The sequence below is a fragment of the Suillus plorans genome, assembly GCF_016647745.1.
Source record: "Suillus plorans strain S12 chromosome Unknown HD556scaffold_16, whole genome shotgun sequence".
In the NCBI taxonomy this organism is placed as follows: domain Eukaryota; kingdom Fungi; phylum Basidiomycota; class Agaricomycetes; order Boletales; family Suillaceae; genus Suillus; species Suillus plorans.
This window is the reverse complement of record NW_024537400.1, coordinates 189,463-210,142: the sequence shown is the minus strand read 5'-3', so window position 1 is coordinate 210,142 and position 20,680 is coordinate 189,463. Positions and strand designations below refer to the sequence as shown.

Genomic DNA, 20,680 nt, shown 5'->3' with positions numbered 1-20,680 from the left:
TTACCCACATCAAGTTTTCCTCTGAGCCCTTCGCCCTCAGGCTCCTCAACGACCGTATTAAATTCGAATACAGCCCGCGAACAGGCATCATCATCGATGGGACTTCGTGCAGGGTGCTTGGCCGCCTTTTGGCCACATCGATAGCAGGTTTTTGTTTATAGGTGGCAAAGGCGACCAATTTGGCGATCGGAGGTAGTAGATGTAGGAATATATCCGATGAGACGACGGACGCTAAGGACTCACTGATTGTGATATTTCCTGCACTGATATCGAGACTTCAGATTCTAGTTACTGGATATTCATTTAACATGTTGTAATTTATTGTACATCACTGCAGACTGCGAAATGAGCTGAAGCGACTTTCGAAAATAAGTTGTTTGAGTGTACAGTAGTATTGGTTGAACACACGCTACTAGGTCCAACATATGCTACTCATCCTCTGAGTCGTCATGCAGTTGGGCTCGTGCTTTCTTTTTCCCTTTAGTCTTCCTTCTTCCCTTTGCACGTTCCACTCTCATATAAGCTTTAGAGACACAGCTATGAAAGGTAAGTGCAGTACCCTCTGGCATACCGACCTTGTTCTGGTAAAATCCAACATTAAACCTAGCTGCAGTTGGCAAATACAAGATGCCACGATCTTTCAGTTTACCAGCATACTGTAAGAAGTTCATGGCCGGATAACGAGAATGAACACTGGTAAGAAAGTTTCCAATGATTTGTGGTGGTTCGTCGTTGCTAGATTCTTCGTCACTTTCCATGTAAAGGGCGTATGTCCTTTTGAGTGGCTGGGGCATCATGATAGGGCATTCTCCTTGTTGTTTTCCTTCAGAAGTCACCATGTCGCTGATGGCGGGTGAAACGTGGATGTGATTGTGGATGACAGGAGAAATGATCTCAGTGGGCACTCTCTGGAGCGACGAAAGAGCTCGTCCCTGGCCGCGTGTCTCATTCGTCAGGCTCTGCTCGCCTGCCACAGAAGACCCGGAGCTGCGTTTCACCGGATTTTCTTTCAGTGCAGGCATCTACAAATAATTATTCGCATAAATCACTCACAAACATCGAAACACATACGGTATTGATAATTTCAATCATGACTCTCTTCCTTCCCTTCCCTTCCCTGAACTCTGCTCTCACCGCTTTGAACGCACTGTCAATATCGTATGATGTCAGAAGGCGATGGGGTGGGTCTTTGCGACGGGAAACGGATAAGCGCCAGGCCAAGTGCTCATACGTGGATGGAACATCCATTGTAGCCTTGATGCGGTCGAAGATATCTAGGCGACAATCCGACTCAGAGTGTAGGTGGTCCACACATGTCACACTTAGGTTGCTATCCATGGTGTGTAGTGGTATCCTAAACTTGACTAACACAACATGAGTATCCTCACCAACCAGTTAGAAATTTTCAAATCACCTTTCTCGAGCTCCTGGCTCTCAGGCTGTTGCGGGTGTACAGAAAATCCTTCGATTGGCTGCGAGTCCGCCACACCATCATAGAAACTCTTAACCACGTGCGTGCAGTTCAACATCTCCAAGTCCTGGTCATTGACATCAGGGAGCTCTGGGCGTATTCCGAGTAGAAAAGCTGCATTTTGCACACGCCGAGCCTGCTGCTGAGAGCGCCGTTTGGCCGCACGAGTTCTGGAAGATATGCTCGGAGAGAAAGTCTCAGGAACTTCAAGTTGACCAGGAGACTGCGTCATGGTGGGAAAATTCAACATCACAATGCACTCTGCTCACCCACTTTTAAGTCATGAGTCGCGACCCATCATAACTGCTAGCGTGTTGACGATATTTCGAAAGTCAACAGACTCGTCCGATCATAATCAGCAGACGAAGAACTCGCCATAACCGTCTTGGAAGCGAATATGCCAGGGCTTTATATGTTCGCATCCCCGGACCATCGGGACCAACTCGGATTGGCGTCCGACTTGAGTGATCAAGGGAGTACTAGTGAAGTCACGAGACGATGTAACTCTAATCATATTTGTGACAGACTCCAGGATCTAGACTCTAAGCGTGCCTGACACTGGAATCTGATGACTCGAATATTGCTAAACATTGTCTCTTCTGCCGAGGACTCCGGACGGACGTGTCGCTACTGCGAGTCCGGACCTAAGTCAAGTTAAAGTCAAGTTAGTCACAGATGCTGATCATGGGAGGGCTCTGACTCGGTACTCACTGGCAACCGTTGCCATGACTTGACCAACTCGGCATTGGCATCAATAGCATCTCTTGAATGAAAAGAATTAGTAGTAGGTGACACAGCCGCGGCGGAGCCTGAGCCGTGGTTCCTAATTGGAAATATAGTGAACTCGATACATTCCACTACTGACTTACTCAGATAGCTAGTTTTGAAACGTGGGTTAAGCCCGTGCCATAATATGTGTGCTCAGCGCATCACGTTGATCATCTGTCAGCGATCGGAAAAGCTTGACAAATGCATTGTACGTAGGCTGTCTAGCGATGGTATCGAATTTGAGGGCAGAGAAACACCCGGTAGACAGCTCGTTTAACCCCCAAGTGTGTAGTGTGCTTGAGTACGCGAGGAGGGGCTCAACGTTTTTAGTCGGGCTGATGTATCGCCAGTATTGGCGATCATGAAACAGCAAGTGTTTCACAAAGCCTATGACTGCTCGGTGCCCGAACGGTAGGTTACTTATTATTCCCAGTACCTAATACAACACTGTGATCAATCATAGAACTAAAAGGAAGGAGACCTCAAAACTTACGCTAATGGGTCCTTTGAGATACGCATAGTCCCTGATAAGCCCCTCGACGAACAATTTAACCACTGGCATGGTTTGCGTGTAAAGGGGGATTTGGTACTCCAGTACCACCCAAGCCCTTGTGAGCTCCTTTATATCATCTCTTAGAGCCGTAAGAACTCCCAAAAATTTGGCTACCCCCGCCTGCCCTTCCGCCGTCACGGACCATTGGGCTGACAGAGGTCTGTTATTAAATGGTAATATTTTAAAAATTCAGAGACTTACTGTTATCAGCGTATGAGTCCAGTGTTGGAAAATTTTTCGCGCCATTTCAATGACTTCATGTGGCTCGGGCATGAAGGCCTCATCGAATATGGAGCAATACATGGCCTCCACGATTTCATCTTCCCCCTGGTTGGGGTTGCGACATCGAGCACCCCTCGAGGGGCGATTTCTGTCGTAAGGCTTAATACGTCGAACGGGACGTGAGGGGATGCGGGAGGTCAATAAGGACGTGTATGCTATGTTGTCGTTGAAGGTGAATTTTGGTAAGATGTTGGGGTTTTGCGAGCTACCGGAGGGGCCTGCCTCCTGGTAGCCGGCTTGTGAATCAGACGTGCCAAGATTGTCAAACAATCCCTGTACCCAGTTGACCGCTGGTACCTCTGGTAGAGGATTTGGGACTGGATCGTGGTAAGATGTAGCAGGGGGGCGGGTCTGATCAAATTGCAGGGTTGGTGGTGCCTCAGGGTAGAAAGAATTGGCATATAGATCAGGTCCGGGACGGGAGTCATCTTCATGCAGACCAGGCCAAGGATTGATGCTGTAGAGAGGAGACTCGTAGTTCACCGGAGCAGGCTGCAACTCATTGCGATTCGGCTGTCTGAGTGAAGCGAAAATTCCATGAATTGGTAAGCCAGGATTAATCTGTGAAGACTGAGTCATTGAGTTGCTTTAGTAACAACTGATCATCGTGATTCACCGGCGCTGGGTGCGTGACTGCGTTTCTATGCAATCTGGAAGGCTCAGAATCGTTCGAAAACGGAGTCTGATCATCCGGAAAGCGTGACATTGTATTACTCAGGATAAATGTCGAGAATGGATTTGTGTATGTAGTACGAGTCAGTTTTGAAGTGAGTCTAAGAATTAGTGAGGTGGCCGCGCGGTGATGAATTTTTGAATTGATAAGTTGGTCGTGGAAGCCTATCTGGGATAACTTGCAATCCGATAATCGATTCGGACTCAGATCTAATTATGATCATATCCAATATCAGATCTTGAATTCAGAGGGACCGGATTGAGAGAAAGTGCCGGTAGTCTCACAGACGAAGTGCGCATTCTTTCAAGTCTTCGCTGATCCACCGGTTAGTTGTGAAACTGACGATAGAAATGAGATTTCTAGTCAGGAGGCGACTGTCACTGTGTCAAAGGGCACTCTTTTAGTCAGACCCGGTGCCATTACTTACAGAAACGTGCTGGAAGCTCAACTTTTCAAATTTCAAGTTCAGCCGAGCCTCGACCATCCAGACTGGCGAGTCAACCACCAACATGACCGTATCCCCGACTCCCATCCGAAAGACCCCTACATAACCTAATCAGTGAATCAGTGGACAGACGAGAAAGTTGTTTAGGACGATATATTGTAGAGCATCACAAAAGTCACATACTAGTCACAACGGCAATGGTGTCTACTATGATTGTGTCTAGGGCTTGCATGATGCCGCATGCATATAATAGAAAGAACCCGGCATGCAGTCGACAATAGTCGGCATGCAACGTCAAGTTCATGTCCAGGGCGAATCATGATGATAATAGAACGAACTTGACGTGCAGTCGACGATAGTCGGCATGCAACGTGAAGTCCATGTCCAAGGCCAGTCATAATGGATAATGCACACGATTGAATAGAGAGAACCCGACGCGCAGTCGACGATAGTCAGCATGCAACGTCAAGTTCATGTCCAGGGCGAATCATAATGCACATGATTGAATAGAGAGAACCCGATGTGTAGTCGACGATAGTCGACATGCAACATGCAAGTTTCTCAAGGTCTGAGTTAGGATGTTGAAGCAGTGGAAGGCGAAATTCAAACTCAGAAGTTTGTTGATTATTTAGGCTGTGCTTACACACAGACAAACTTGAACAAATAAATACGATCGGATCACCAGTCGAGTCACCTGTCAGGTCATACCAATCTCTTATCGACCTTCATGCATGTATATAAGTGTATTATTGAACGGATGGAAGGGTAAGTAACTTACTTGCCTTGTCAGCCATCACTGATGCGCCAATCAGAGTCGAAGGTTTGCATGGCAATGGATTATATGTTTGAACAAGGATACAACATTACGGAGTATGAAGCAGCATGGCATCTCACAGAGTACAGGAGGCAAAATAAGCACTATTGGAGTCTGGCGTACGAGAATATCTCTGCAGGGCCTAACGCGAGTACGCGGTTTCCATTGCATGGTAATCTACATCGCTAATATTTCGCATCTTGCAGCTCTTCCCCACTATTTGCCTATGAAATATGGCGCCTGGATGATTGAGCGAGATACGCCTACCTCAAGTGAGCATCGAGAGTCTCATTAAAGTTCGTGATCATCAACCTCGTTTACCCCAGTGATTCTGGAGGTCAATATCGTGATGGCACCTGTGACACAACACGCACAAGTCATTTTGGAAGGCCATCAGTAGACCAATCGGAAGCCTACACCCGTGTTTTGCAGGGTCATGTATGTCACTGACGGTCATATCAGCTTCCCGCACTTCCTCACCTTGTAATCTCAGATTGCCATCGATAGCGCAGTATTCCCGGAGGGAACCACCAGCTCCCAACTCGATGTTCTGGCTCGACGTGCACGGTGCACTATGGAAGGACGGACTTAATTACATGGTACGTTGCTTTTTTGACGCTTGACCATCACCTGATACGTGGTCTAGCACGGCACTGGCCACGGTCTTGGCTCGTTCTTAAACGTTCATGAAAGCCCATACAGGTTTTCCAGCAGCGTTGCTCTTGTTCCTGGACACGTCATAACAAACGAGCCTAGTATCTGTGAGTTGCAAGCCGAAATTTCTCCGTCATGACTCATTATGGTGTGAAGGCCGGTGGGGAATGCGCATTGAATCTGTGTTGGCTATTCACAGAGTTAAGGTTTGTTGATTCTGCTTCACCACATCGCGATGGCATCTTACGACATCGGCCACCAGACGAAAGGCGAATTTAACGGCGACATGTGGCTTGGGTTTGAACGCCTTATGTGAATTTTTTGATGCAGATACGGTATCCTAGGAGGCATAGACACGGTGAGCCATTGGTTTAGAAAATCCTTATCACTTCTTCCTTACCTTGATGTCCGGCAGTCTACATCCGTATTGCAGATATTCCTGCTGGCCATGATACTCTATCCCGATGTCCAAGCCAGGGTTCATGCAGAAATAAATCAAGTTGTGATGCATGATAAAATGCCGTCCATTGATGATAGGCCATCGTTACCCTACCTTGATGCCGTTCTCCGTGAGGTTCTAAGATGGTGTCCTCCCATACCCTAGGTCGGTCCAGTTATGTGCCTTGATGTTTACGCAATTCTGTAGCCTACTCCTTGCACAGGAATGGCGCATGCGACAATAAATGATGACTTTTACGGCGGGTACTTTATACCAAAGGTTCGTTATATGACTCGGGGTTGCATTGACTTATCTGTAGTTCAATTAGGCACGATGGTGATGGTTAATCAATGGTCTGTACGATGCAGCGTATCTAAATGCTTGAGTTGAACGTGACTTAGGGGGTTGTCTCAGGACGAAGACATATTTCCCGATGCATCACGCTTCGATCCCACTCGCCATCTCACAGCTGATGGGCAGCTGAAGGACCTTTTTGTCAACCATTTTGCCTTTGTTCATGGCAGATGAATATCCCGCAATTAGTATCACTTTCAGCTGTTCACTGACTTGAGCAGGTGTGTTTGTCCTGGTAAGATAACTAATGATTCATCGATATTAGTGATGACATAGTACTTATACCCTTGGTAGGTCGTTGGTTTGTGCAGAGCAGTCTGCAACGGCTACCATCCTTGCCGTCTTTCATATCGATCATGCCAAAGACTCGAACGGAAACAGGATTGAGGTAAAGCCGGAAATCACCACCGGCATGATGATGTAAGTGGCCTCGATGTATGCGCGAGATACAGCTAACTTTATTTCATCCAATGTCACCCGCAGCCTTTCCAGTACTTGTTTGAAGTCGTGAATTCAGCGAGAGAAGGGCAGCTTCGCGCAATGCTGAATTTGAAGTAGATGGTCATTTGCGCTACTGTGTGAATAATGCCAGTTTTCAAGCGCGCGGAAGGAACCAGCACCACACGTCCAGAGCCCGTTTCTTCTTCGCGTTGTCATTCTTTTCACTGCACCATACAATCCACTCGCTTGTTTATCACAATACTCTCGTTTGCTCACTCATTCTCACCTTCCTTAATGATTTACGTTTACCTCTATATATTTCTTCTTACATACTGACGGATTTACTAGTAGTAGCATCCTAATCTGTTGAGGTTTGTCTGACTGTCCGTTTGAGTGCCGCGCACGAAAAAGTGGGCCACCGTGAAGGTAGTAGTATGTCCGCTAAGTGTCTGGGGTGTGCCTTCTTGTGCGGCGCTGCGCAATGAGCTGAGCGTTGAACGTTGAGGCCTATGGCCTTTTTAAGAACACGATCACGTGATATGACGTGTTGTCGGAAGCATGAAGCATCCGGTGTCCAATCAGAAGCAGCTTCGTCACGTGTGGGGTAAGCCGTAGGCTTACACCCTTCCCTATCATCGTTCTGACCTCCCAGACATCCAACATCTCAGTCTTCCACCTCTTTTCGCGGCAACCATTCATCGTCCTCCTCTCCGAAGCTGACCCAACAAACTAGGTATCTCTTTCCCCGTCCCACCTTCCTTTTATCCACAATCTTCTTGATAAAGTTTTCAAGTTGTCCGTCCTCCGTCACTACCGGGCCCGGGCGTGGAAGTTCGCGAGACAGAAAGAGGTTGGCGTTGTTCTCACATCAACCATGCTATGTTTTGTTTATCCATGCTTGTAGTACTACGCCACACAAATATTTCAGATTTGACGACTGTTGAACCAATCCTATCTTCAAGTTCACACCATGGCGCGCACCAGAATGACAGCTCCAAGAGCTACTGGCGGGCTTGCCCCTCGTAAGGTTGTTTCAGCCAAAGTAAAGCCTGGGATGGAGGAACTGCCTCACAACCTTCAAGCTGCAAAAGCTGCTACCGGTGGCGCAGTACCACCGCAAGTTCAAGAAATGGCACGTTCTTATCTGGATGTCCATCCAGAACCGTCACAGAATGAAGTGAGTTACATTTAACTCTATGGGAGACAGACTCATCAGATATATTTCCACAGTTTTGCATGCTTTGCCAAGATGGTGCACACGGCGCAGGCCATTGCATCTACGAATGCAATGAAAATGGCTGCCCTTGTGGTGTTTGTACGAACTGCATATCAATCCCCAATATCTACCTACAAGATGTGATGCAGCCCAGTGTCGTCTTTCGCTGCATCCATTGTCATACGGCTCGCGATAACACGTCGAGGGAGGTCACACCATATTATGTATGTTTCAAATTTATTTGTACTTATTCGGTGTTTTGCTCAATCACGGGTATTTAGGGATTTTATATGGATAACAAACCTATTCTCCCATCATTCCTGCCCATCGTTGGCCAGCTGCAACTTTCTAAACGTTCCGAGATATCTGCGACCCCCATCCTGATTATTCACTTCAAATTGGTCGGCTTCGAAACTACTGCGACCCCCATCGATGCGGTCCACTCTTATCTTTCACCTTACTTTCCGAATGGCGGTCTCCGCCTCGTTGAAGTAGTGTTTGATCTCGGTACTGCGCGAAAAGTAGATACATACTCTTGGAAGTGTGAGGCCCCTGTGAAAGAAATAATGGAGGGTCGCAACTACCAGAGAGTGTGTATTGCGATCACTGATCATACAAACGACGATAACGGTGACCCCTTTCTTGGCTACGACAAAGAAACCAACGGCAGCTATGTCGCTACCACTGTTCCTGACGTACATGTGTTTAGTCGTCTCACTATTAGATCCTAATATGGTTTCTTGCAGTTCATGGATACCCTACTTGACCTGTGGAGGGAGGTGTTCCAGCGCGCGAACAACACTACCCTATTTTTCTTCAGCTGTGGAGCCCTCGTCAATCATCCCGAAAGTTTTGGCGGTTTGAGTCAGTGTGCTGGCAAGCACAAGCTTACATCCATAGTTGCATTCACCGCCAAGCACTTCCATTTGTCCATGACCTATCACTTTATGACGACATTTGCTCAACTCGTTCTTATCGAAGGCTTTACCCTGCGCGAGGCTTTTCCCAGCATCCTTGACCAATCGGGACTGGGAATGCATACCGAACTCATCCTGATGACCATGTCAACGGTCCCATCTCGGGACAGCGCCTCGGACCCAGAGTGCACTCGTTACTCATATGCTCACACGAAGGCCCGTCCATGGGGGTGCACACTTCCCATGCAGTGTGCCCAGTGTGGGTGTCCGACTGTGTGGAAACGAATCGAGGCCAATGTCTCACAGATGTCTGCGACCTTTCAGTGCTCATTCAAAGATTGTGGCAAAAAGGGTAACGGCAGACGATCTCTCCCAAAGTCCACGTACACTTGCAAGGCTCCGAAGGGCTCTAAGTTACTTCCAGGAAAAAACCGAAATGCTGGGTGGTTGGAGATTCCTGTTTATGCTGCGACTGGCTTTTTGCGGCATGCAGAGTGATGTCGACTTAGATTAGTATGGCTTCGAGCCTGTGCCAGTGCGTACGCTGATGTCTTACGATTCCATGATATTCATACTATATTCATGTATTTCTCATGTCGTGTTTGTCAATAGATAATCCCCGACTCCTAGGAGGACTTTATTTTGAAGATCGGTTTTTTCCCTGTCATTCTCGTGGTGAGGCATATACCCCGTGAGCTTCATTCGGCAGTTGTACGTGCATTACCCGCGTTCGGCAGAGCTCCGTGGTAGCATCGTACAGAAAGTCAATTATTCATGCCCTGGCCTCGACTGGCACTATGTATCTAAGGCAAGCAAACTGGGGTTTAATCCTTGTCTCATAACATATCACTTGCTCAGGTGGCCAATGAATGGAGCAACTCGTACTACCTCCCTAAAATCACCAAATGTTTGAATGACCTTCTTCCACATGTCAAGGACGGGTGCGGGTGGTGACGAGGTGTGTTAAATGGCAACAGTTAGCATTATAAACGAGAATTATAAAGTTTTTAGAGCAAAAATATCGAAACTCGGCCATCATTCGTCGTCAAACTCATCCTCACGAGTCACCCTCTCCTAGTAGTACTATCTCTTGGACTGACAATGCAAGCCGCTGCGGGTATGTTGCTTGACCACTCGGTGTAGCTTCACCACGCAGATAACGTCCTACAGCCTCCATCAACACCTCTACCTTCTTTGCTTTCGTGCTGGGCATGTTTTTGGCAGCCGGCATTGCTGTGTTGAATCTGCGATGCCAATGAATCTGAAGGTCAACTTCAGCACTACGAAGCTTGCTGACTTCTTCTAGCGTGAGTCGAGGTACCACTGCATCAAGCTTTGCTACTGCAGCATCTCGACGAGCGTATTTCTTGATGTCTTCTTCCCGGTGTTTCTGCACCACCTCCTTATCATATTCCACCTGCACAACCTGCCGTACACCCTCATCACTACTTTTATCACGTTCGCGAGCCTTTCTACAGAGCTTGTGCTGGGAACAGGCATCAAGGGAATTTTTGATGTAAGTGCCGGTTTTGTTTTTCCTGTACATGAAGCGAGAGTTGAAATGGGATAGTGCCATGTGTGGCGCACGGCGAAGAGATGTGCGGACAGTACCGAGTGCACCCTCATTGTCATCGTTTGTGGTTTTCATGTAAGTCGTTTGCCACTGAACATCAGTTGACCTATCTATTGTTCCACCAGCAATGAACTCAGCGCAAAATCGAACCCAGGTATTGTGAGCTCCTTGCAAAAATGCAACGGCTAGGGGGCGAAAGTGAGGGTATGTCTCCTGATCTTGTGCAAGACACTGAATGGTATAGAATGCTCATCTGGGATATTCTCCTTGTCTAGGGGTTTCTTTGAGTTGATTCGTGCAAGGTGAGCCTTCTGTTTGCTGGACCGTTTCTTGCTTGGGTTGTAACGGTCACTTCCGAGATACCGGCGGGTCAGTTTGCAGGTCATACTACTCCTTGCCTTGACGCGTCGCGTTTCACTTTGATTAGTCAGCGCGCATTTCAGTGTGCTCAAAGATCGCATGACTGCCGATGGTGCTGCCTCTTGTTTACTATTGGTACTATACAGGTATTCTGCTGGACAGTCATTCCCTTTACATCCACTATGGACGATTCACGGGCGGAGTTTCAATTTGGCTGGACGTTGCCCATCCCCACACAGAGCTTTGTATGCATGCGCATATGACCTAGCCGCAGGGTATGAGTCACCATGGTGCGAGGTTTTCTATGAGGATGAACTTGCAGATTTTGAGTAAGGCTATTTGAACACTGGCGCCACAGGTGACTGACATATTATACTTATGTATGAACTGGATCTCATTATGGTCACAAGTGTCGGATACCTCAGGTGCCCAATAATGCTGGACGGGTCATGGGAAGCCTCTTTGTTAATAAACTAACCAATAGGTATGTTCTAACGCGTGTCAAGACAAGTACTAACGGTGTAGTAGTCCGACAGCGATCGAGTCTGTACTGCATAATCATAGGTCTAGGGCCAACCAATTACATGAACGGCTTTCAATCTCGTGAGCAGCACTAAGTTTGAACTCCATCGACGCGGCTGAATTTCGGTTGCTAATCGAACTAGCACATACAACTCGGAACACTTAAAGCCCTGGTGCGCAAACACTAAAATGGTTCGGAAGCTGCTCGTTTCGCGTACTGGTCGATCCGAAAAATGTTTTACGTCAAAATTCACCAAGGCTATACTCAGGTTAGACATTTATATATAAGATAACCTCACAAGCTCTTACATCTCGTACTCTCCTCCACTTTTTCGTACTTCTACCTCATCTTCATGCCAGTATGTCGACATCTGAGATCATCCCTCCTGTTCTGGATATCTCGCTGAGTGTCCAAACTTCTCCGCATGCTAGGGCGAAGCGAAAGATTGCTGCTCTGATGGATGAAATTGAAATCTTGAAGCAGGACAAGGCAATAAAGCAAAGGTGCGAAGCACGCTCTCGGCTCTTAGACTTACCATAGTATTAACTAATTCTTTGGTACAGGAAAACAATCTATTATGTTTCACAGGGACGAGCAATCTGTCGTATTGTTGCCCTTTACACCCCTATAGAGGATTTGATCGCAGAAAACGACAGGCGGTGTGAAGACTGCGGGCCTAGCAGCAGCTCTACTACGGTGTAACTATCCATGTTTATATTGTCGTGCTTATTTACAAAATGGAGTAGGCAAGACCGTCTTCAACATGGTTACATCGAACTCGCCAAGGCATTACCGTGGCTTCACGATAAGCTAGCATGTCTTGATCATGAAGAGTCAGAAGATATGCTCAAAAAGGTTTTCCTCCACGTCTTTATCACACTTTTTGCTGATTCTCGATATAGCTCAAGCGAGGTGCAGACTCTGCTCGTGGCGACGACACAGGGACCCTTAAAGAACTCGTTGCTTCCTGGGTCAATATTAAGTGCCATCCGACTGCGCTCATAAGGACTGACGACAAGCACCATCATGGTTTTGTGAGTGATGCGTGCGGCAGACTCCTCTGTCCGGCGGAATGGTCTTGGGAGGACCCGGTGTAAATGATGATCTTCGTCGCTCACAGTTTACTGACATTTTGTTCAGCGTCAGGGCTGGCATTCGTGACCGCACAATTGATTTCATCGTTTCAGAAAATTCTTGGCCATCGTTCATGTATGAAAACTACCAAGCTGATGCTAATAATCTGGAGTACGGTCTGATGAAGTCGAGGTTGTTAATCATGGTGACTGGCCCCATCATTTCAACTGACTCGTGGCTTAACGCATGACAGGGATTCAAGGCTATCTTTACTTCTCCCTCTTCTGCTAATGAAGTGGACGGTGAAGGTAATGGTGCTGATATTATTGAAAATAACCGATGTGCCCGTAAACGGTCAGATCAAGCCAGAGTTAAAACATGTGTTGCCTCCATTATAGGCATGAGGAAAGTAACACCTCGCGCAATCGCGTATGCAGCCTGCCAGGCAAGCAGCTTCCTTCTAATTATGACTCAGAAGCCAACATTAAATTCTGCAGATCCGGTTCGCGCTTTCTAGTATCAACTCCTGGCGCACTGTGGATGGCGACTTTGACTATCAGATCTTCTGGACTAGCATCGTCGATTTCTTTGAGGATGCTCCAGGTCCAGCCGCACGAACCAGGGCGAATGATTTGCTTGAATGGTGGACCAGGCAAGTCATTGACCATTAGTGACTCACCCTGACTCCTAATTCCCTGTGCAGGAAAGTTTTTGGCAGGAATCATCGACAGGACTTGACACAGGACATTGTATCCCGGATGTCTGTGAGCACTCTCACTGCCCAGAGACGACAGATGGAGGACCTTGCATTCAACTCCAACTAGTTGCTTGACAATTTTTACCTGTGTTCCCATTCGCACTGTAGTTACAGGCTACTAAGATAGTTAAATGTGTATGGAATAAAAATATGCCTATTTTCTAGAGAATCAAAGTTCGTCCTGCAAGGTGCAAAAAATGCAAAGTAATTGGACAGTGACGAAATATATGATACATAAGACGCTCTCGCTGAACTCTTGAGCGGATGTCCTACGTCATAAAGCGTCCCACAAAGCAGGACAAACGCAATCCTATGGGAAAGTGAAGAAATACCTAAGACGCGTGTTGAGTGGCAAGTGAGACATCGAGGTGAAGCATCACTCATCGCTATGAAGTCTCGAGCGGATGTCCTACATCATAAAGCGTCCCGCAAAGGAGGACAAACGCAAAGCAATCGAGCAGTGGTGAAATATATAAGATGCTCGTTAAGTCGTAAGTGAGACATCGAGGTGAAGCATCACTCACCGCTATCAAGTCTCAAGCGGATGTCCTACGTCATAAAATGTCCCACAAAGGAGGACAAACGCAAAGCAATCGAGCAGTGGCAAAATATATAAGATGCTCGTTAAGTCGTAAGTGAGACATCGAGGTGAAGCATCACTCACCGCTATGAAGTCTCGAGCGGATGTCCTACGTCATAAAACGTCCTGCAAAGCAGAACAAATGCAATCCTGTGAAAAAGTGAAGAAATACCTAAGACGCTTATTGAGTGGCAGGTGAGGCATCAGGGTGAAGCATCACTCACCGCTATGAAGTCTCGAGCGGATGCTCTACGTCATAAAACGTTCCGCAAAGCAGAACAAACGCAATCCTGTGGAAAAGTGAAGAAATACCTAAGACACTTATTGAGTAGCAAGTGAGGCATCAGGGTGAAGCATCACTCACCGCTATAAATTTTGAGATGCTTGAGTAGTACACGAGATCTTTCATGCTTTCGGTTAGAAAGGCCAGAAGCATTCAAATTGTGAAGATGGTAATAATGGCGTGAGATTACAATATAGCACTGCCATTGTGCATGCTTCCAGCGTTACACCAAGGTTCGAATTACCTATAAACGTGGTCACAACCGCAAATTCTGTGCACTCGAGCAAAAATGTACACTTTTGATTTTGTCCTAAGGGATGATTTGATGTAGTATCGTGTTCCGAAAAGGTTTCGCTGGATAATTCTTGCTTTTCAGCGACAGAGTAGGAAATCTATCCATCGAGAATTCATGTGTACTCTCACATACCTTGGAACAGTATTTGCGCTCCGTATAATGTATTGATCTGTGCGACGGTCTACAAATAAACATTTCGCATGCGCGACTCCGGTGCTTCTATGTCATTGCAACTCGGTGTTCATCAAGCAGTGATATTTACTCTAAGATAACTCAGAATATTGTCTCTACTCTATGCAATATACTACTCAAAGCGACATTCATCCAATATTCAGTCAATATAGACAAACGATCCGTTGAGAAGTAATGTCTACTGTTACTCATACTTTTTCCTCGAGCAAGTTATTCGCACGCTCGGTAGTTATCCGCAGCGAGCAAAAATATATTGTGCAAAGACCAAATGACACCCGTCCTCTTCACGCGTGAGCATCACCCAAGTGTCTTTTACTTCTGCACACCGCAACCTCTTTTCTTGTCACTCTCAGACCAGGTTTATATTCCAATGCATGAACCTGTGTTCGCGCATTGTTTCTTAGACCCATCCAAGTGAAAAAGGCCTTGAGGCAAATAGGGCTACCAGACCCGTGTGCTTGCAAGTTATTCTTTCCTAGATAATGCTAAACATTCCCATGTGAAGGTGGTCGTCAAATTTACGCTGATTGTTGCAATGCTTAACAATATATAACTTTAAATACCATTCTCATTTGTTCACCGGTTCACTGATGGGGGGATAGGATTATGATGGTTCACTTGGGAGGCTCTAGCCATTTACCTCACATTTGGCCCTGATATTGATCTCTACTTTACCAGCGTCCAAGTAGGTGACCTCCTCCCTGACTCGGACGAATGTTCATTCCCTATTTCGTGTGGTGAAGTATTATCACTGCTTGTAAATCATGATATATGGACTTGCAGCGGATACTGCTGCAGATTGCCCGATTGTCGCGTCTGGGCATTCGTCCCTACATTCGGGAGGTAATTGTGCTGTCTATTGACAGCGATGCGAATAAGCACCATGTAGAAGGCAATCAATATGATTGGCACGGCCTAGTTGATCGTTGCTCAGTATGTTTCGATAACAAGCATTAATTCAAAAGGGATTACCAGGTCCACCATAATAAAATCACCGTTGTTCGAGCAGACGTAACAGACCAGTGCAGTGAAAAGTGCCACCGAGTACAAAACGGCAGCATCCATGAGCACGTGCATTATTGGCATCATAGTGCCCTTTGGACTAGCGCGAAGTCTGGCGATATTACGTTCAATCATCCATATTCGATATGCCATTAATCCTGGACACATTCAGAGCCTCTGCATCACGCTCGTGGAAACGAGCTTACCTGAACTCGATGCATTAGCTGCAATAGTTGAGATAAAAAAACCCATGATCCACATCGCAAGATCTTGGGCGAATACACTAGCACTGGAGCTGGATTGCGAAACACTGTAGACCGCAGTGACGCCAGTGACTGTGAAGCCACATCAGATCACACATCTCCCTCAAGCTGAACATAATTGCGGCCTTACCTGCGACGCTACACCACAGCATGACTGGTAGGACGATCACCCAGACAGATTGCCAAACAACATAGCAGCGATAAATCTTTTACCAGGCAAGACACTTATATCAGCTCACAAGGTCCTAGACTTGTAGATCAGAGTATGAACTTACCACAACCCCATCAGCAAGTAGAGTTTGTAGGACGTATAATGCATGCTTGATCACATACGTTTCCTGTGAAACGTCTGCAAAGAATGCCCTTGGCCCGCCTGGGTATGTGTCACGATACTTTACCAGTCCATCCTCCACACGAATGATGTTCACAACAATGTGCTTGGTGGATGTCAGCAGGTTCCATGTCAGGCGTAAAAGCAAGGACTCACTGCGGCACTCAATAACAATAGCAGGATAGCCACTATGAAGATTGGGCGATTGGTGTCTCGCACATGCTGTTTGTAGGTCAAAGACCACATGGTGCCCATAAACATGAGCACTGAAAAGCCTGGAAAGGTGAGTTGACTTTAGCTTGATGGACATAGGGCGAACAAGCCCGATGCGCGATGCTCGCCGTATAAAATGCCTTCTAGCACTGTTGACATTAAAGCGCCGGTATCAAACGGGATATCATTAGAAGCCATGGCGACAACTGGGAGATGTGCAGCGACGTGCACATCTTCATCAGTTTCGTATGCATATTATATAGAAATGAATTGTGTTATCACATGAGATCACTGATCCATCAGGCGGAGTTCGATGCATAGATCCGGTGAGCTTGCTGTGTCTTCTATGGCCCTCACAGATAGGCTGATCTCGGGATTTAGTAATGTATTAGTAGCGAAAAGTAACTTCCTTTTACTTACTATCTGAGACTAGACAATGTCGGCTGCGGCCGTAATAGGGCGCACCTCTCCTGGCCTAGTAGTGTCCTTCTGCACAAAGTTCAGGGTGATATTTCGGGTCTGCGCGCATCAGGTTTCAGAAGTAAGTCTGATACAACGGGGTTGTCTACACCGTGATGATCGTTTATGCTACACGACTGTCGCAATAAAGCACAGTAGAAACCTCTGGAACGATAACAATGATAAGCAGGATGTTAGGCTTCAAATTCCACATGCAAGATCAGATACACGCTATTATCACAGCCAGGCCATTCCATAACATTTACCTCTATGGCTGCCACAGCCACAACCCAAAACAAAACGCACCATCACCAGTCCTGCACCTGTTGGTACCGTGCGCGTCCCTCGCATCTATGTCAAAACTGCTGCACTTGCGTGCAGCCGTGACGTTTCGAGGGGGACTGGATGCCCTCGGCTCCAAGTCCTGCTGGACCCTTAAGCTGGCTTGGAGACGAAGATACTCTGGCATCGAATGCGTACATCTTCACATATACTATACTCCTCTTCCGGCGCGTCATATGAGCAAGAATGCTCGTCGACTGAGGGGCTTCAGTAACTTTGATCTATTCTTTCTTGAGAGGAGTTAACAGGAGCGGATAGAATCTAACAGGTATGAAGTCTCAGTATCTGGGAACAGAACTCAGGCGCTCGTTTGGCTCTGCTATAGGTTTTATACGGTAAGTGTTCCTAAACGTTATATTGAAGTAAAACATTGATACTTGGTAGTTTTCGGCCCCGACGTCACTTCTGTCATCGTCGTGCCTCTCTCTCCTTGCGCTCGGACATTCTATTCATCATCCTGCCCCTTTGCTTCGGTCTCATCGGCCTTGTTCAACTCTGAGGCTTCGGACGTCGACACTCCCCCTCGAGCGCAAGCTAGTCCCATCAGGGCCCTTAGCTTTTGCAAACGGGGGCGTGGCACGGCCTTGGTAAACGCATCGGCCACGTTGTCGTCAGTGGGGCAATAGAGAATCTTGAAGGTCCCGTCCTTCACGTATGAGCGTACGAAGTGGTAACGCAAGTCGATATGCTTGGTACGTGACTGGAACTTCCTGTTTGACGCTAACGCGATGGCGGCCTGATTATCGCAGAATATCGGAATGGGGAGAGTGGGGGGGTCGTAGAGTTCGGTGAGGAGGAGTTTTAGGTACAGAAGCTCCCGGACGACGCTAGTAAGTGCTATATACTCCGCTTCGGCTGTGGATAGCGCGATTAATGGTTGTTTTCGGGCACTCCAGGCGACTGGACCTCCATTCAACATTACGATGTAACCGGACATGGAGTGCCTATGCGGTTGGGACGCCCAATCTGCATCAACGAACGCCTCCAGGCCGGCATCGTTGGAACCTAAGGTAAGTTCAAATGCATCAGTGGCCTTCAGATAACGTAGCGCGCGTTTAGCTGCCTCCCAATGCGCCCTGCCGGGACTGCGCATGAACTGCGACAATGTCGTGACAGCAAAGGCTATGTCCGGGCGGGTGCTGGTCGCCGCGTACATCAATGATCCGATAGCACGTTGATACGGTACGTCCTTCATGGCCTCGACTTCTGAGTGCGTGGATGGGGATTGATCTGTGGATAGTGTGATGGCCGGCTCCATGGGCGTTTGGACTGATTTCGCCTCGTCCAGGCGAAAATGTTCGACTATGGTGGCCACATAGGCCTTCTGGGACAATGTCAAGGTGCGTGATACTCTGTCCCGCGTTACCTTCAATCCCAGGAGCCAACTTAGTTCCCCCAAGTCCGAAATCTCGAAGTACTGTTGGAGCTGGTCTTTGAACCGGCGGATGTGAGAGAGGTGGTTCGCAGTCACGGCCATGTCATCGACGGAGACCGTTATGACCATCTTTTCATCGGAGGTGCGTTTGAAATAGACCGCTTGATCAACTCCTGACCTGTTGAATCCTAGCTTCGCAAACACTCCCGCCAACTCTTCCGCCCACTCGAATCCTGCCTGCTTAAGTCCCGGTAAGCTCCTCTTTAACCTCAACACCTTTCCACGCTGATCCTCCCTTAGGTACCCCGGTGGTGCCCTCATATAGATTTCCTCTTGGATGCTTGCATACAGGTACGCGCTCTTGATGTCGACTTGGTGGATTTCCCAGTCTTGCTGAGCCGCCATTGTCAGGACTGTCCGGATCGTGCTCATATTGGCAGTGGGGGCACCTGTACCTGTAGGTTTGATGTATCACTTCTTACAATTGTAGATGAAATGGGATACAATAATTACTGAAGTCCATAGATACCTATCATTGTAGGGCTGATATATCAATGGAGGATCCTGTCAGGACACTCCCATAATAATCTCACACCCCTAATTTTCGCATTTTTGACCACCTACTGTGGGAATTTCCCCACAACACTTAAAAATAGATTGCTTCTCCACATTTTCGCATTTTTAGCCACCCCACTACACCTAAAACATCACCCATTTTGGGAATCTCCACAATATCAATTATTCCCACACCCTCCCCACCTCACTGCAGCTTCACCACCACACCACAATAGGTCCCCTCTTGTATCTAAGTAGTAGTTTGGTATATATATGTACAATATAATGTAATAGACCGCTTTTTTTGCTTATTTGTGTGCCTGCTCCTCCTCTAGAGGCCATTTAACATATGTTAGAGTAAAGAACACTTTCGCACTTTTGCCCCTTTGGTGGGAAAGTGTTCTATTATATTCAAAACATGTTTATGAGCATATATGAGTATATTCCCATCTTTATTTGACCCCCTGAAGCGTCCTACATCAATAGATATAGCACATATGCAAGAAAACACAGAATATGTTCCTATTTAATTATTTCTAGGTGGACAGACTTGGAAAAATTATTCCCAGTATCTATTCAACAATATGAACAATGTATCAGGAGCCCAGGACCATGGGATAATTCCCTGTTGCATGGTGTGCCCCCCCTCTCCTGGTGGTTTACCCCCTGTGAAATTTTTTCCTGCAGGACCGGACCTTAATTGAGGTGAGGGGTCTATTTCTATGTATATTTGGAGTAGATCTATCATATAGCTGGCCAAGAACACACATAGGATCCTGCTACAAGAACAAAAACATAGAAAATCTCACTTTTGACACTTTTGATGTTTTTTAGTATCTTACTCTTGCATAAATAACCATCCCTGCTCACATATTATCAGTAGTACATTCACACATATGTTCTATGCCAAGGATCAGCTCAAAATAGGCTGGAGGTTTGAGCTAGTGTAGATACTTGCTATTTCTACTGATAAGGAGCCCATACTTTCAAAACATCGAAATTTAATAATCAGACACTTGGAGTAGATTTAAAGTACATTCACTATTATATACCTAAATTTACAAAACAATCCAACAAGAATTGAGTGCTGAGGAAGTGAAATAGATAAGAAATTGAGTGTGGGAAAGTTCAAAGACTCAAAACATCGAAAATGGTCAGTTGGGCAGCAGTAGGACTTTAATGCACCTGTGACTCCCACTTAACGACCATAATTATAGTTGATAATAGATGGGATTCGCACCTGTAAGACAAGGCGGATATAAGCGATCAGAGCCTCCTCTGATATCTCTTGAATAGCGAGGGACTTTATATAGCGCTGTAGGATTAAGAGCTAAGTGCCGCCGGCATATCGGTAAATGCCGCGACATGTTCCTGACGTCGCTTAAGGTGCCGGACTTTCGAGTTCGCTGTGCGACACGATGAGCTCGAGTATCTCGCGATGACGTGGATGGATTGATGGCGCGTTTTGCGCAAGTG

General features: G+C 46.8%; 9 protein-coding genes across 9 annotated transcripts; 4 read left to right on the top strand and 5 right to left on the bottom strand.

Moving 5' to 3' along the window:
• Positions 1 to 428: 428 nt before the first annotated feature.
• HD556DRAFT_1440922 (uncharacterized protein) lies at positions 429 to 1,703 on the bottom strand (the record flags this gene model as incomplete). Its single annotated transcript, XM_041306191.1, has 3 exons — positions 429 to 1,022; positions 1,072 to 1,364; positions 1,415 to 1,703. 3 exons carry the CDS (start codon positions 1,701 to 1,703, stop codon positions 429 to 431), a joined length of 1,176 nt encoding a protein of 391 aa, XP_041162475.1.
• A 310-nt stretch (positions 1,704 to 2,013) lies between these two features.
• HD556DRAFT_1306526 (uncharacterized protein) lies at positions 2,014 to 4,496 on the bottom strand (the record flags this gene model as incomplete). The annotated part of the gene is made up of 8 exons (XM_041299923.1): positions 2,014 to 2,115; positions 2,183 to 2,294; positions 2,452 to 2,675; positions 2,733 to 2,858; positions 2,935 to 2,952; positions 2,994 to 3,635; positions 4,175 to 4,290; positions 4,376 to 4,496. The coding sequence occupies 8 exons, from the start codon at positions 4,494 to 4,496 to the stop codon at positions 2,014 to 2,016; spliced, it is 1,461 nt and encodes a 486-aa protein (XP_041162474.1).
• Positions 4,497 to 5,024: 528 nt separating this feature from the next.
• On the top strand, positions 5,025 to 5,875 carry HD556DRAFT_1431100 (peptidase M24, structural domain-containing protein; the record flags this gene model as incomplete). The annotated part of the gene is made up of 7 exons (XM_041304975.1): positions 5,025 to 5,157; positions 5,213 to 5,291; positions 5,333 to 5,444; positions 5,500 to 5,553; positions 5,588 to 5,605; positions 5,653 to 5,767; positions 5,817 to 5,875. 7 exons carry the CDS (start codon positions 5,025 to 5,027, stop codon positions 5,873 to 5,875), a joined length of 570 nt encoding a protein of 189 aa, XP_041162473.1.
• Positions 5,876 to 6,001: 126 nt separating this feature from the next.
• HD556DRAFT_1356253 (cytochrome P450) lies at positions 6,002 to 6,489 on the top strand (the record flags this gene model as incomplete). Its single annotated transcript, XM_041302485.1, has 3 exons — positions 6,002 to 6,260; positions 6,282 to 6,284; positions 6,321 to 6,489. Coding segments are annotated over exons 1-3 (281 nt in total), but the record flags the coding sequence as incomplete, so codon positions are not given.
• A 1,069-nt stretch (positions 6,490 to 7,558) lies between these two features.
• On the bottom strand, positions 7,559 to 7,741 carry HD556DRAFT_1233624 (uncharacterized protein; the record flags this gene model as incomplete). Its single annotated transcript, XM_041297609.1, has 1 exon — positions 7,559 to 7,741. A coding segment is annotated over one exon (183 nt), but the record flags the coding sequence as incomplete, so codon positions are not given.
• A 123-nt stretch (positions 7,742 to 7,864) lies between these two features.
• HD556DRAFT_1440919 (uncharacterized protein) lies at positions 7,865 to 9,525 on the top strand (the record flags this gene model as incomplete). Its single annotated transcript, XM_041306190.1, has 4 exons — positions 7,865 to 8,071; positions 8,125 to 8,334; positions 8,392 to 8,805; positions 8,857 to 9,525. The coding sequence occupies 4 exons, from the start codon at positions 7,865 to 7,867 to the stop codon at positions 9,523 to 9,525; spliced, it is 1,500 nt and encodes a 499-aa protein (XP_041162470.1).
• Positions 9,526 to 10,084: 559 nt separating this feature from the next.
• HD556DRAFT_1233474 (uncharacterized protein) lies at positions 10,085 to 10,804 on the bottom strand (the record flags this gene model as incomplete). Its single annotated transcript, XM_041297598.1, has 1 exon — positions 10,085 to 10,804. A coding segment is annotated over one exon (720 nt), but the record flags the coding sequence as incomplete, so codon positions are not given.
• A 1,039-nt stretch (positions 10,805 to 11,843) lies between these two features.
• Positions 11,844 to 13,228, top strand: HD556DRAFT_1233471 (uncharacterized protein; the record flags this gene model as incomplete). Its single annotated transcript, XM_041297597.1, has 7 exons — positions 11,844 to 11,986; positions 12,047 to 12,181; positions 12,230 to 12,338; positions 12,386 to 12,576; positions 12,624 to 12,762; positions 12,811 to 12,927; positions 13,055 to 13,228. 7 exons carry the CDS (start codon positions 11,844 to 11,846, stop codon positions 13,226 to 13,228), a joined length of 1,008 nt encoding a protein of 335 aa, XP_041162468.1.
• A 2,198-nt stretch (positions 13,229 to 15,426) lies between these two features.
• On the bottom strand, positions 15,427 to 16,671 carry HD556DRAFT_1465183 (uncharacterized protein; the record flags this gene model as incomplete). The annotated part of the gene is made up of 7 exons (XM_041308340.1): positions 15,427 to 15,579; positions 15,637 to 15,824; positions 15,873 to 16,001; positions 16,060 to 16,135; positions 16,205 to 16,366; positions 16,417 to 16,535; positions 16,569 to 16,671. The coding sequence occupies 7 exons, from the start codon at positions 16,669 to 16,671 to the stop codon at positions 15,427 to 15,429; spliced, it is 930 nt and encodes a 309-aa protein (XP_041162467.1).
• Positions 16,672 to 20,680: the final 4,009 nt, after the last annotated feature.